The sequence below is a fragment of the Protopterus annectens genome, chromosome 17.part0 (assembly GCF_019279795.1).
Source record: "Protopterus annectens isolate FY-2018-M chromosome 17.part0, PAN1.0, whole genome shotgun sequence".
Lineage (NCBI taxonomy): Eukaryota > Metazoa > Chordata > Ceratodontiformes > Protopteridae > Protopterus > Protopterus annectens.
Window position 1 is genome coordinate 541,083,055 of NC_056751.1, and position 17,154 is coordinate 541,100,208.

General features: G+C 40.8%; 1 protein-coding gene across 1 annotated transcript in view; it reads right to left on the reverse strand.

Moving 5' to 3' along the window:
- Window positions 1–17,154, reverse strand: part of LOC122791455 (mucin-6-like) — a 1,068,266-nt gene that overhangs the window by 397,841 nt on the left and 653,271 nt on the right. Inside the window, exon 16 of the mRNA XM_044059200.1 lies at window positions 594–723. Within this exon, the coding sequence (XP_043915135.1) occupies window positions 594–723 (130 nt within the window). The remainder of the gene's footprint in view (window positions 1–593; window positions 724–17,154) is intronic.

The window sequence follows — 17,154 nt, forward strand, 5'->3', positions numbered from 1 at the left end:
TATGTGGTTACTGCAAAGGACAGACTCTAAATAATAAGGGAGAGAAAGGAAAGATTAACTGCACTAATAATACAGAAAAGAATAGACTATAGAGAAAAAAATATTTAAATAATATGACCTGATAGCCAAGATCTAGCTGATCGGACCATGTCTTAGCAAACGACATGTCAGGTAATGGGAAGAGATGCGTTGTGGGTAAGGAGAGGTATCCAAGAGCTTTTTGGTTGCCACGAGCTTGGTAATGGCTGAGTTGGATCTGATGGATCGGATCCAAACCCATATCTAAGGATGAGATGAAAACTTGGCAATATCAGATAAATAGTTTCTTCGCATTTTAGGTATTTTTGAGTTATGCTTCTCAGCACTGTACCTGTCCATCTAATTTGCTTACCAGATTTATTAATATGGATTAATACATGCAGCTATAGCTTTATCTGTATTCAGTTAGTAATGTTCTGTTAAAGTACATCAATCAATGGACTTCAGTGAAGGTATAATCTCTGAAATTCCATATTTACAAATGCACTATGAGCATTTAGAATTAATTCATAAGTAGCTGTGAGTATGGCACATTAATTCCAAGATGTACTTACGGCACTTTGCTGCATCTCTCCATTTGTAAAGGGTTAGTCCTTTGAAGGCACATTCTTGTGCATAGGCTCTCAGGGCGTCACATGTGAAAGCATGGATGTCACAGTAGGTACATGCCTGATACAAACATCTCTGTAAATTATTAACATATGCATGTTAAACACCAAAACTAATTAAAATTAATACCATATGCTTAAAAGTGAGTAGTTACTAATTTGCAACAAGCAGGCAGGATGCAAACACATTCATAACCAGTAAATTGTACTTATGAACTAATAACAAAAAGTCTGTCTCATCCACTACCTCAATTAAAGGTAGTGTACGTCCCCAGTGTTCTGTTATATTGGAAAAGTTAATTGCATAACGTTTCCCAATTTCATTTTACATTATCTAATGTTGCATACTGGAAGTTATTATTTAGTTTCTGGTATATCTAGCCTGCCAGTATGTTCTGCTTATGTTTTGGCAGAGATTGTTGCTTGTATGCATGTTTGTAGTAAGTTGCTTGTATGTGTGTTTGGGCATTATTGGTTTTGCAGGCAATGTAGAATATTGCAGAGGACACGATCATGTGAATCCTTGTAGGAGTCCTGTAGGAGTCTGCATAAGACAAAAAAGAGAGATACAGCTTTAAAGACTTCACAGAATTCAAGAAAGTGATCTTCTTAGCAAGTAAATGTTAAGGTTTGTCACATTGGATCATGTGTTTGGATAGGTGCACACTAAAGGAAGGAATGTATTCTTGTAAGGGTCTAATAAGGAAGGCGTAGAGAGGGACGACAGTCTTTGGATCTAGAAGATATACATTTGGTAATGAGTTAAGCTAAATAGAAGGATTTCCTATCAACAGTAGATATACGATAGTCAAAGAAGAGTTCATTGCCTACAAAACTTCCTAGTTCCCTGGATCCTAGATCACTGATTTTGAGTGGTATGTGCAGGAGTTCTCCTGCTTAACAAAGGACATCATACTACAATTGTTGGAATTTAGCTTTAGACCACGGTCCTGACTCAATTACTTTGTAGATGTTAGTCCCTGTTGTAGGATCGTGTTGTCCTCTGTAGTGCTGCAAACATGGTCAACCAATGAATGTGGGCATTAGTTTTGGCATCAGAGAAGTAAATACTTACAGGAGCAGCACCACTGCTCCAGTGCTTAGCACCCATATAGGAGTGTAAGATATATCTGTCTATATATATATATATATATATATATATATACATATATATATATATATATATATATATACATATATATATATATATATATATATATATATATATATATATATATATATATATATATACACACACACACACACACACACACACACATACATATATATGAGTATATCGAATGAACTGACATGCATATCACTCACATGGCTTAGGTATAGATTAGGCCTAACTACAATTAAATTTAAACATAAAAGAAGTTGTAGAGTTACTTTTCCCGCATCATTAAAAGATCCTGAGATGGGAAGTAATGAGACTTCTTGCTAAATAAAATACATTGCATCTAAAACAATCGGATTGACACGATGAATGAAAATATTATACTCCATCTAAAGTGGTGGTCATATAGGAAATATGGGGCACCTTTATTGGTCAGGGTTTAATTTTACAATGATAATGACTTAAAGACTGGCTTATTCATTAAAACACACTTAGCGAGGGTAGTCTATATTGTTACTTTCCTCACTTGGAAACAGGTACACAATATTAAAAATAGTTGTAATAACCTTACTGTTTTCCCAAAACAGAAAATCTTGCTAGAATCCTACCAACAGGGAACATAGCTATCTTGAATGCTCAGTATAGCCTTTTTAGATGGCAATTACCAAACCGTTTCCGCACTGTTCAGACTGTCTATATGACCCAAGACAGGTTTTACAGATGGTTAAAAGCTAACAGCTTGATGAGTACAGTGACATGTTCATCAAGAAAAGTTGTACAATTACCTAATGAAACAATAGTGAAAGCCACTTAATAGTGGCCAAGATACAAGAAATCAGGCTTCACTTGCTATAGCCTGTAATGGCCATTAGTGATGGTCAACCACTTGGAAGACATTACAAATTTTGCAAGGAAGTTGTCTAAATTCTGAATCAGTAAGAATGGATTGTGCCCTGGGAAACACAAGAGAAATGTGCTTATTTTACTTGCCAGAGCTATGGCTTTTTTTTTTTTTGCTGTTTAGTAACTGCAAAGTATGAACTAGTCTCATAGCTAGTACTAAATTATACAATGACTAGGAAACAGGAAGGGGGTACTTGTGAAACATGAGATTTTGAAAATTAATAACTGAATTTGGGTCATTCAAAAAGAAGATATTATGTCAATACTTCATCAGAAGTTTTACAGACTATATCAAGATTTGAAAATGAGTATAAATGCTAAAGGGTAAAAAATGAAGTCTTAGAGACACCACATTAGGACTTCCACATTACCTGTTGGGATAAATCAGATTTTTTATAGTATCTATCCTATCTTATGATTATTATCTATTACACTGATGCATGGGCAAATTATAAGATTCTGACAACAATATTAAGATACAAGATTAAACACCTTACAAGACGAACCTTGGTATGTGCAAAAAACTAAATTAAAAATGTGACATCTGAAATCTAAGATGCCATTTTGGTATTTGGGATTTTCTCTTCAAGAAACAGTAACTGATATGTTTATTTTAGACCGGTATATTTTTTATATATTTTGCCAGCCTCTTATTCACTACAATGAAGAAAGGACAGATACAAGATTAAGTTACAGCTATCCATTACAACTTTCCATTAATAATCAAATATGAACATTTGTTTAAATTATATATTTGCAGAGGAAGTTGTTGAATACCAGTGATAAAGTCATTATTTTTATGTTACTGTATAACATACATTTTTGTTTTAAGGAATATATACACACAACACACATATGGGTTCCCCTTTAGAAGACTGACTTTTCAGAAAGTCAAACATCATATAGTCCTGACCATTTGATTAACTTTCTGAAAAGTCAGAGAGTTTTAATGGAGATTGTGCTACAGTGGGGATCGGGGAACTTACCCTTTTCCCCACTGTAGTGCAATCTCAGAGTTGCTATATATAATTTGCAGGGAGTGGGGAGTGCACATAGATTTTTGTTGTTTTGTGTTGTTTGACTTTTCAGGAAGTCAATCATGTCAATCTGCTGGTATAAATCCATGTGTGTGTGTGTGTGTGTGTGTGTGTCTCTCTCTCTCTCTCTCTCTCTCTATATATATATATATATATATATAACGCAAACAAACACCAATCACAACCAATGTGTCACATAGTTCACACCACCAGTGTGCCACCCAGCAACAGCCCTTAAGGCAAGACAATGTACCTAACACTTTAGTCATAGGTGACTCTATAGTCCGGTACACTGATGTCCCTCTCACCAGGTTGAATAAGGAGAAAATTACAGTCATCTGCCTGTCGGGTGCCAGGATCCGCCACATAACGCATGCACTCAAGTCACTCCACAACAAGTACAAATATGACTCTGTCATTGTCCATGTTGGAGTGAATGACTTGAGACGTACCTCCCTGGACTACATGAAAAGAGACATGGAAGAGCTCTCGGATCATGTGGTCCAGGCAGGTATGACCCTAGCCCTGAGTAGCATCATGCCTTCTCCCAGAATGATACCACAATATAAGGATAAAATGATTGACTTCAACAATTGGCTAAGCTTATGGTGTCATTCAAAGGGGATCCAGTATCTGTCTGCCTGGGATGACATGACTGACAGACCACGATGCTTTGCCAGAGATGGTCTGCACCTGTCGCCCCTGGGATTCAGGTTACTGGCTAAGGCTCTTGCCAGCCCTATAGTGCCTTTTTAGGCAAACTTCAAAGGACAAAACCACCACCATAACAGGTACAAGCATGCAAAATCTGAAGGTAATGCTACTCAATGCTAGAAGTCTAAACCTCAAAATGCACTCTCTCGTGGCACTCCTAAAAATGGAGAACATCGATATCTGTGCAGTAACTGAGACCTGGTTCAAGGCTCCAGAGAGCACCCCTGCAATACCAGGCTACAACTCTTACCACACTTTTCGGCCACCAAACCAGGACCGAAACACTAAAGGTGGAGGAGTGTCAATATTCACCAAGGATATTCACATCACTAGGCTAGTTGGCCAACACAATGTGTCTGAAATTCTCCAAGTGCAACTAACACTAGGTAAGACTGCAATCCAAATTGTAGCTTGCTACAGATCCCCCACCATACCCCAAGATTCTCACTACACCTTTCTAAACATACTGGAAAATATTAAGATAGAACCAAACACCCTAATACTGGGTGATTTTAACTACCCTGCCATTAACTGGGAAAACTACTCATGTCCCAACACCTTTGCGCAATGGTTCTTGGAATTCATAAATTCCAACGCCCTGAATCAACTAATCCATAGTCCCACCAGGGGCTCCAATATCCTAGACCTGGTCATTACCAACATGGGAAATCAATGCTCCATACCTATGGTCACCCCCTTGTTAGTCAGGTCTGACCATAAGCTAATCACCCTTAACATCCACATCCCACCCCCACCCCCCACCCCCAGTAAAGAAACCACCATACAAAACTTCTCCAAAGCCAACTTCATGCTACTCAAGTCAGAAGTGACAAACTTCATGACACTCATGCAGACGGGAACTGAAAGTTCAACTGCTGAATCCTACACTAAGGCACTGTACGAGCACATCCACTCATGCATGAATCGTGCCATCCCAAATAGAACCAAAATGCTCTCATCCAAAAAAAGGAAGCTAATCTGGTGGTCCCCTGCCATAAACAAACTTTACAACAAAAGGAAGAAACTTTTGCAGAAAAGAGGAAAATCCCAGGATGCAAAAAACTCCCTTACTAGCCTCAGTAAGAAACTGAGATGCCTCATAAAATCCTCCAAAGCTAGTTACGAAAATAAAATTGCCAAAGATTCCAAAGACAACCACAAAGCATTCTATAACTATGTCAAGAATCTAAATGGCAATGCTCAGATCTGCTCTGAGCTAAAACAGAATGGCATTAAATATACTGATCCAAAGGATATTGCCAATATCCTGGCAGATCGATTCAGTGCCAACTTCACCCCCCTCTCACCCCCCAAATGGCCCATCTCAATACCGGAAGATTGCCAAATTCCAGTATAACGGCCACACAGGTACAAAACGCACTCTCTAAAGCCAAGAATACAGCATCCATGGGACCAGATGACATCCCGGGCTGTGTACTACATGAACTACAATATGAACTGGCACCTCACCTAAGTGTCTTGTTTAATCATAGCCTCACCTCAGGTTTCATGCCCACTGAGTGGCGCAGAGCTACAGTTATCCCAATCCACAAGGGGGGATCCACCTTGGATCCCGGAAACTACCATCCCATCAGTCTGACAAGCCTTATCTGCAAGGCCATGGAGCGTATTATCATGGAACTTATAAACAAAGACATTGGCAACCTTCAAACACTGGACCCCACCCAGTTTGGGTTTGTGAAGGGCTGATCTTATCTCCTGAACCTGATTGACTTCTTTGAATCAGTCTCCAGAGCCATGGACAAGGGTAAGGTGGTCCACACAGCCTATCTAGACCTTGCCAAGGCCTTTGACACCATCCCCCACTCTGGAATCATAGATAAACTTACTAAGTTGGGCATTAATCCCTATGTCACCCAATGGGTTGCTAAATGGCTTACTGATAGAACCCACACTGTAAAAGTAGCCGACTCCAAATCCAGCTCCAGACAAGTGACAAGTGGAGTACCTCAGGGTTCAGTCCTGGGGCCGCTCTTGTTTGGCATCTACTTCTCTGACTCTGCTAACAAAGTTTGCAGATGACTGCAAACTGGCAGCCATTATTGAATCCCCAAATTATGTGGATACTCTACAAAAGGGCCTTACAGAAACAGATGCTTGGTGCCAGAGCCATAGGCTCAAGCTCAATGCCAAGAAATGTATTGTTATCCCCTTTGGGAAAAAACATGTATCCATGAATTACCATATAGGTGGCAGTACACTAAACACAGAACGTGTGATAAGAGACTTAGGGACACAGGTGGACAGTGGTCTCACCTTTGATAACCACATCGCCACAACAGTCAGGAAATCCTTCTATGTGGCACACCTCATCAGGAAGAGCTTTTCATCCAGAAAAAAGGAGGTCATTGTCCCACTGTACTCATCCCTCATTAGACCCATTATAGAATACAATGCCCCATTTGGTATGTACCTCTCAAGACATCTGCAACAACTGGAAAGGCCTCAGAAATACCTCACTAAAAGAATCACAGGCCTAAAGCAGATGCCCTACGCTGACCGCCTTAAAAAACTCCAGCTATACTCTGTCGCATATCGTCTACTCAGAGGCAATCTCTGCTTAATATACAAGGCCATGTCAAATCCAGAGCTGTTGGACATGCTACACTTAAAGAAATCCCAATCCCTCAGAGCTACACGCTCCAGGGATCTAAACCTTGTCATCACAATAAACAAAACATGCTGGAGGGATAGGTTCCTGACCCAGAGACTCCCCAGACTCTGGAATAGATTGCCCATACATGTAAAGCAGAGTGCCTCTTTGGACCTCTTTAAGAGGAACCTTGATGATTGGATGGGAGAAAGGAAATTCACCCCAGGGATCACATCAGTCGCCTTGCTAGACAGGGGTCCAGGAAAGTAAATAATGTGGGAAGAAATAGCCAGGGAATTGTTATGGCTAGGCTTGTATAGGCCCTAGGGCTGATAGCCTAGTACCAACCTATGAACCTATATATATATATATATATATATATATATATATATATATATATATGTATATATTTATATACACACACACACACACGCAGACACAACATAAGTGTCACTTATGTAGTTAAGAAACAAATTCATGCAACAGAAACAATGCCGGTTCAGCTAATTGAAAATCAGCTGATTGCAATTTGTCAGCATTTTCTTTCTGTGCAAAATTGGGAACATTGGCGAGTGAGGAATTTGCCATTTCCTCACTGTACATCATTAGCAGGGGGTGCAGGGGGAACTTGCCCTCTGCAAAAAAAAAAAAAAAAAAAAACAGTCCCTGGGATTCAATAAATTTTGTGTAGGCTTTGTGCAAAGCGTATATGGAGTTTACATTTTTGCAAGATGATCAGCACACTAATTACATATTCATGCCACTTACTGAGTTTAAAATATGGTTTTGTGGCTAGCAACACTGTTGCCAGCTAGGAAACCATGTAAAGCAACACAGACAGCAATCATATGTACCTCAGAGCAAACTAGGTTACCAGGATTGTGCAGAATGCCACAATGATTACAGGGTTTAGCATATAGTAATGTATATGGTCCAAACACAGTACAGGACAGCATGCAGTGCAGAGTATTGTGAAATCGTATTCCAGGCATTTTGTATAAAAGTTGTCTAAATGATCTATAAGGGTACATGAACTTCTATTTAAAATAAACAATCAAGGGAAGTGTATGTATTGAATAGGGACACACAGACGAATTGCAGGAATGAACCCAAGGAAAAAGGACATGTGAAACCTAATGTACAGCAGATGAGGGCATATCAATGGAAGACAGTTGTAGCAGGTACACTAATCACATATCAATATGGTGCAGTATGGACTGCACATTGAAAATGTATATTATGTGACTGTCACACAAGGTAACATAACAATGGGGAAGATGCCTTTGTGAGATATGCATCCTGACACGAACAATGCAGAGGATATCTATCAGAGATGTTATATACAATTGGGGTTGGGTGCAAATCATGAAGATGTGCAAACTGATTTGCCTGAATATGAGTGCAATGCTGGCAGAGGTCTCCCACAAGTGGGACACAGTTACAGGCTCATGGACATTAGTAAAAGAAGCCTGCATGCTCATGGATGATATCAGAATAATACCACCAGTAATCCCATGTTTGTAGCACAACAAATGGGGTCCTGAGTGATCATAGATGGTTCTGCACAAATACACTTGAACAAGTATTATGACATGTCAGAAATCTATGAGGGTAATCAAGCACATCGTCCTGACACTAACATCTGCTGGAGGTGTTAGTAGGGATACTGCTATACCTGTTTGTGACATTAGGATCACTATAGCCTAGCTGACTGGTGTGTATGGCAGATATAGATATGGCACAATCCATACTGTTAAGAATGTAACCCATGACACCAGCGTTGTCAAACAGCTATATATGTACTGTGTGCATCACCAGAACAGGTATCACACATGCATCTGGTGTAACACCTTGATGGGTTCCATAGCATCAGGCAGTAATGTTTAAGCAACAAAAAGCATACCTAGGTATGTCCAATAAGATGTGTGACAGCTCACTGTGGCAAAGTGGTACACTTCAGTTACACATCAGTGGAAGATGTGTATGGAGGTACATGAAGAAGGGTGCATTGTACAAATGTTATTGGTGTGAAGATGGCTGTGAACTATGAAGGTATTATGTCCCATGATGTGGATGACATATTCAGTAGTTGTGTTACACACAAGGGGGTAGTCAGCACTGTGTTCACATGTTGGTGGACATTCCACATACTATCTACCCAAGGACACAGTTCACATACCAGTTGTTCTGCTTATAGGGTGTGATGTCTACATTATCCTTGGGTTGTGCATTTGTTTTCATAGTGTAACAGATCCCCCCATGTTTTTGTTTCATCGCAAGTGTTGTTATGGCTGTGGCAGTAGTCTGTGGTGTATGTTGATACTGTTTGAATTATGCTATTATCACAGATGGAGTCAATGATTGCCCACGATCTGTAGTCCTTCAGACAGCTGTTTGGACACATAATGTGCATGCCATTTGTGATGTCTGTGACATAAATAACGGACAATGGAGTCAATGACTGCCCACAATCTGTAGTCCTTCAGACAGCTGTTTGGACACATAATGCGCATGCCATTTGTGATGTCTGTGACATAAATAATGGACAGTGGAAAAGACCTAGCAGACAGCCCTGATGTACGGACCTGATCACTGAACCTGATATAAGTCAACTCACACATTTCAACATATTTAGATGCCACATATGTGATCTACTGGTCGACACAATTGATGATATAGGTGTTTATAGCAACATCTGACAGTGTTGCAAATACTTCACAGTGTGGATTTGTGTCAGATGCCTTGGCTTGGTCAAGTTCCACAGGATGATAGTGTTGTCATAATGCATGCCCCTGATGAACTCTTTGAGGAGATCTAACAGATATAGACATGGCTGTATCATTAACCCACACAGGTCTGGTGCACACAGCTGGGACATTACTAATGTCCATTTAAAAAAATGTCCATGATGACATGTTGATCTACCTCACAGATGAGAAGAGTTAGATGTGTCTATACATGCATGCATCAGGTGCTGTCCCCCCAACTTCAATGGATGCATGTTGATGTACACCCTTCTACAAGAACATAGTCCATGTGGAGGGTGTGTTGAAGTGTGTATTCAACCATGTTAGGAAGGTGTATGTGCTGAGTCATGCTACAGGCAATCTGTGATGTTGTCACAGGCCACTGATTCTGTGTGATAGGCATGGATGAATGTAAGACAGTGAATACTGCCTATCTTGATCTGGGTTGAGGTTTTGACACAATTCCCCACTCGGGTATCACTGAGAAACTCACCAAAATAGGGATTAAGCCTTACATCACTAGATGGTTAATCAATTGGCTCACCAACAGAACAAACTGTGAAAGTTGTTGAATCAACCTCTACCAGTAGAGCTGTCACCAGTGGTGTACCCCATGGATCTGTGCTTGGCCCTTTATTGTTTGTAATGTATTTCACGACTGTCTAGGCAAAAGTATATGGCCTTTGGCTTACCAGGTTTGCTGATTATTGTATATTGGGTTCAATCACTGAGTCCAACAAAGATGCTGACATAGTATAGGAGGGGCTAACACAGACAAGTGAATGCTGACAAAGCCACACTGTCTACAGATAAACTCAAAAATGTCTGTTTATTTTGGCCTTCTGCAAAGTGGAATTCCCTGTAATTCTAGCATTGACAACACCCCCCTATATTGAAACCCAGTGGTATAAGATCTGGGAACACATGCAGATAGCAATCTGAACTTTGAGAACCAAGTGTCTACAGTGATATGGAAAGACCATGTTGTGCACCTCATAGGTCAGGCTATTGTATTCAGGCTTGAGGATTATATAACAGTGCTGTACTCAAACCTCATCAGAACACTAATAGAGTATAATGCTCCCTTTTGCATTTACCTCCTCAAACACCTGCAACAGCTGGAGAGACCACAGTGGTTTCGCACCAAGAAAATACAGGGGTTATAAACCATGTCATGATGTATGTGGATCAAGTGAAATCCCTGTCACTGTAATCTGTACACTATAGGATGAGGTGACTTGTGCTTGGCCTCCGGGTCAGTCTCCGACTCTGCCCTGGCTACAGCTGATGACATCAGCAGAGTCTGGTGAGGAGAAAATGCTAACAGCTGTGCCCCACATGCTAGTGTAAAATGGACTTTGTAATGTCAAGCAAGGGCACAAACAAATACGTACAAACAAACACACACACACACACACAACCACTTGACTGCAGTGAGAACAGGCCCCCTACCTAAGTACACCAACCAGAGAACTCTGTATTTAAGGCAAGCACCACAGCTCAAGTCTGACTTGGAGAGTGTCAGACAACACTTTATAGTGGATGACATCAGCAGAATCTGGTGAGGAGAAAATGCTAACAGCAATGTCCCACATGCTGGTGTAAAATGAATCTGTAATGTCAAGCAAGAGCACAAATGCACTCACACACCCCAGCCAATTACAGTGAGACCAGAACCCTTACTTATCTAAGTACACCGACCAGAAAACTCTGCATTTAAGGCAAGCATCACAGCACAAGGCTGACTCTTGCAAAGATGCAAGACAACATATGGTGGATGACATCAGCACTGGATGTTGGAGAGAAGATGTTGGGAGGCCTGCATGACATGGATGTGTAGGCTTGTGCAAGTGTCAAAATACTGTCAATGCATGGAATCAGAGTGGCAAGTGTCAGATACACACTTATGCTCTTCTGGCTAGACAGACAGACAGACAGACACACACACACACACCAGCTGACTGCAGTGATAACAGACCCCCCTACCTAAGTACACAGACTAGAGAACACAGTAGTTTAAGCAAGTTCCAGAGCACAAATCTGACTAATAAGGCTGCAAGACTACTTATGGTGGATGACATCAGCACTGAATGTTGGAAAGGAGATGTTGGGATGCCTGCATGAAATGAATGTGCAGGCATGTGCAACTGTCAAGATAGTTCAAGTTCTGTATGTTACCACGTTGATAAGTGTGCAATGAGTAGTATGCGGTGATTGTGTTCATTGCTAAAATTCTGAGAGTTAATATTGACTGTATGAAACACACCTGCTGCTTTGCTGACCTCTGTGGCAGCAAGTGTAAATGAATCAACGCATTTCTTTTTGAGCCCAGATGATGCAGGGTTCGAATCCAGTTGTATGCAATACTTTTAAATAAGCAGTGATAATGCAATGAAATTATTGTTGTACTATAGTCACCATTTGTTACTATTTAAATAAGTAGTGATAATGCAAGAAAGTTATTCCTGTACTACATTCACCTTGTATTACTATGCTTTACATCAACACGGTGCGTTTAAGTGGTAGTGTGCAGACGTAAACCACACCACAGAAGAGCTGTTTGCCATCACTTGGCATTTATGCAAATTGCCCAACTCCACACAAATGTAGAAGCCAAAAAGTGAAGGGTTCCATTGCTTTTTTTGATACTTGTGTGTGTTGCGTGTGATTCTGTTTTTTGATCAGATTATAGGTGTTAAAATGGGGTAGATAGGAATATTGTGAAATGAGGAGCAAGCAGGGGGGGGGGAGTACAAAGGGAAAGAAATACAGGAATGTGCAGGAGGGAGCTAGGAAATACCATTAGCTATCTATTTCTTTAACAATGTAAACTGAAAATATGTCCACAGTATTAGTTGAATTTTCACTGCATCTCCACAAAGTGGGGTGACAACAGTGCAATCAGGTTGTATAGCCAATTGGACCAAATCAAGTGTGTCAAGAAGACATGTCTGCGAAATGGAGAGAGATATACAGGACGATTTTTTTTTGTGGGACACGTGTCCATTTTTTAAATTCACTATTTATTTACTTTACATTTGTTTACCGAGATGGTCCAACAGGAACAGTGTCCATTTTCAGCGGAGGCCTGGGGAGAAAAGCTCCAGCCTAAGTTTACATACAAAGTCATCACATCAAGTAATAGAAATTATAGACAAAAAATGAGTGTTAACACATTTACAGGATAAAATTTTAAAACCAAAAATATACACATAGTATCAAGCAGAACAAGACTTTAAATACTTTAATATAGACAAATATATGGTTGAATTTATATATGTGAAGGAACATAACATTAGTTAGGCAATTATGTGGAAAGAATCACTTTGGCAAAGTAGTACATAGTAATACTTCAGTGGTGAGAGTTTCACCTAGGAATGTAGCTACTTATAGAGAAGTAGTGCTGTTAGAAGGGATATGTTAACAAAGTTAGTAAGTACAGCCAAATTATATAAATACTGCTAAATTAATAATTAACCCGAAGTGTTACATGTGCAAAACCAGGATTCAAATAAGTGTCTTTTGAGAGATATTTTGAAATGATTAAGATTGCTTATGGATTTAATACTATATGGAAGAGTATTCCAATTTTTTGCAACAAAGTTAGAGTAAAGAGAGTGGCCTGCTGTATTGGATACTTTGGTTACTTGGAGTAAGTCTATGTTAGATTGAAGATTACAAATGTTAGAATAGGGTTGAAGATTTTTTTTAGGGAAGGTACGTTGTCAGGATTGTGCATTATTTTGTGAGCCATTATTAATTGGTTATAATTCATAACATGAGGTAGTTCCAACCAACAAAGATTTTTGAGGCATTGACAGTGATGGGTTGAATGTGTGGACTCTGTTGCAAATTTGGCAATCTTATTGTAACATTATTCTAATTTACTTAGTTCTGACTTTTTGAGGTTGATAAGTATGGGAGGGATGCATATAAGAGTGAGGAGAGAAGGTGGGTTCTAGCTATGGCTATTTTTGTAGCATCAGTTACAAATGTTTTGTTTCTATACGTTGTTCCCATTTTCTTGTGAATCTTTTTGATTGTGTTAGAAATGTTTATGTCAGATTTTAGTCTGTTGTCAAATATGATGCCTAATAGTTTAGTTTGGGAATCTGGTAAAATTCTATTATTATTACTGGCAGTATTATAAAAGTTAGCTGGGAGGTTAGTAGGTTTAGATGGATAAAAGATCATAAGTTTAGTTTTATTAGGGTTGGGAATGAGTTGTGAATTTGCTAGCCATGTTTCAATATCAGAGAAGGCTTTTTGTGTGACTGTAAGAAGTTGAGTTAGTGTGGATACTGCACATATGAGGGTTGAATCATTTGTGTATTGTATGATAGATGCTTGACAGGAGGCAGTATTAACTTTTAGTTATGTACTCACCATAACTTCAGATGTTTGGGATCCATCTCGCCTACATTCTGACTGATGGGTTCGGAGCCGATCCCTCGGCTCCGACTCGGCACGCTTATGCCAAAGAGCGAAGTCTCTTATTGGCTGAGCTTACTATATCCCAGGATGCACCACTACCAGTCCCCCAGATCTAGTTTGTCCGCATACATACACAGACACACACGCTGCTTATATAACATCGTCAGATGAAACAAGATAAAAAACAGTAGAACTCAAAACCGTTCAATCTCTTCTGATCTCCAAGGCAGGGGGAAGGAGGGTGGGTATTAGGAATGTAGGCGAGATGGATCCCAAACATCTGAAGTTATGGTGAGTACATAACTAAAAGATGTTATGTGATCCTATCTCGCCTACATTCTGACTGATGGGACAGCGTCCCTAGCACCTGAATCCTGGGTGGCTCACTGGAAAACACTCCTGAGTACCGTGGAACCAAATGATGCTCGCCCTTTAGATGCCACATCCAATTTATAGTGGGAAATGAAAGTGTGCGGGTTGGACCAAGTAGCTGCAGCACAAATCTCAGAGATAGCGAGCTTGGAATGAAAAGCAATAGAAGTAGCCATAGCTCTGGTAGAGTGAGCTTTGATAGATGTTGTAAGTTGCTTATTTGAAGAGGAATAAGCCTGAGTTATGCAATCTCTAATCCATTTGGAGATAGTAGCTTTCGTGATGGTTTTACCCAATTTATTATCTGAAAAGGACACAAACAACTGGTCTGTTTTTCGAATTTGTTGAGTCCTGTCTAGATAGAAGCGCAATTGCCTGTGAACATCCAATTTATGGAAGGTGTATTCTGCTTCATTTGAGAATTTTGGAAAGAAAACTGGTAGCTCTAGAGATTGTTGGAGACAGAGATTAGAACAAACCTTTGGAACAAAAGATGGATTAGGCCTAAGTGATACTCTATCCTTGTGAAAAATCAAGTACGGTGGTTTGATAGATGGGGCTTGAAGCTCTGAAACTCTTCTTGTAGAGGTAATTGCAACTAAGAAGGCAGTTTTCCAAGACAGATATTTTAACTCACATGTAGCAGCCGGTTCGAAAGGGGAAGATGTTAAGGCACGAAGTACCAAATCAAGATCCCACGGGGGCGCAGGATGAAAGACTGGGGGTCTTAACAGCACAGCACCTTTAATGAAAGTTTTGCATAATCTGCTGCTCATCAACGGTGGATCCATGGATTCGTGAAATTTGGAGATAGCTGCTAGTTGGACTTTAATAGTAGAGACTGAAGATCCTTGAGTAAACAAGGATGTTAAAAATTTCAAGACCTCTGGTATCGTGGCAGTGATAGGGTCTAAGCCCCTGAGTTGAGCCCAGATAGCAAACCTCTTCCACTTACTGAGGTACAATTTCTTAGTGGTGGGTTTGTGGGCGAAGATAAAATGTGAATAACTTCCGGTCTAAGTTGTGATTTCTGACTAAAGTCGGAAGTGGAGGAGCCAAGCTGTTAATTTCAAAGTGTGAAGGGACTGGTGTTGTCGTCCCGACTGATGAATCAGCAGGTCCGGAGTTAGATCCAAAAACCAAGGACCGTCCAGAGCATGTTTCTTTAGGTAGGGGAACCATACCTGACGAGGCCAGTGTGGAGCAATTAGTATCATTGTGGACCCCAATTGGGAAGCTTTCTGGATGACTTTGGGGAGGAGTGGAACCGGAGGAAAGGCATAAAGTAGTCCTGTTGGCCAAGGTTGGGCTAGAGCATCCGTAGCTGCCTCCCCCTGACGCGGAGTCAAGGAAAAGAACCTTTGCACTTTGTGTTTTGTGGTGTTGCAAACAGGTCGCAGCACGGGTCCCCATCTTCTGAAAACCTGAGCTGCTACTGTTTTGTTCAGGGACCACTCGTGAGGAGAGAGAATCGTCCTGCTTAATCTGTCTGCCAAAATATTGGATTTCCCTGGAATGTGGGTCGCTACCAAGAAACGGTTGGTAGCTACAGCCCATTCCCACACCCTCATGGCCTCTCTGCAAAGGGGGTAAGATCTGGTCCCTCCTTGTTTGTTTAGATACCAGACCACCGACATGTTGTCTGTGTGGATGGTGATAATGCCTTGAGGGAGAAACTTGTGGAGGGCCTGTAGGGACAGAAGTACAGCCCTCATTTCCAATACATTGATATGGAGAAAGGTTTCGTCTGGAAGCCAAGAACCCTGAACTAACCTGCCCAGACAATGCCCCCCCCACCCTGTCTGGGAGGCATCCGTTGTCAGGGTGGCCACCGGAGGGGGGATAACAAAAGGTCTTCTCTGATTCAGATTGGATGACTGAAGCCACCAGCGGAGGTCCCGTTTGCATGTTTCTGTAATCAGTATGAGATGATAGAGGGGAAGATTCTGAAAAGACCATTGTGTCGATAACAGCCACTGAAGAATCCTCATGTGCAATCTTGCCAGTGGAACTAGGAGAACCGTGGCAGACATCGAACCTAAAAGTTGCAGGACCATCCTGGCTGGGGCTTTGGATCTTGGAAGCAGGGCTTGGACTTGACCTTGTAAAGTTTGAATCCTTTCAGTAGGAAGGAATACGCGCATCAATTTTGAGTCTATCTCTGCTCCTATGAATCTTATGCGCTGAGAGGGCAGCAAGACAGACTTTGACCAATTGAATGTAATTCCCAGGAAGCACCCAGGAGATGGTGGCTTTTAGGTTGTCTATTAGTAGATGCCTGGTGGTGGCAGTCAGGAGCCAGTCGTCCAGATAGGGAAACACTTGGAATCCAAGACTCCTCAGGTGAGCAGTCACTACTGCCAAACACTTGGTGAACACCCTGGGGGCTGTGGTGAGACCAAAGGGCAGTGCACAAAACTGGAAATGACTGTCTCCCAGGCTGAAGCGCAGATACCTCCTGGACGCCTGATGTATCGGTATGTGATAATAGGCGTCCTTGAGATCTATGGAGCACATCCAAACATCCTTCTCCAACAATGGGAGAATGGACTGTAAAGTGACCATT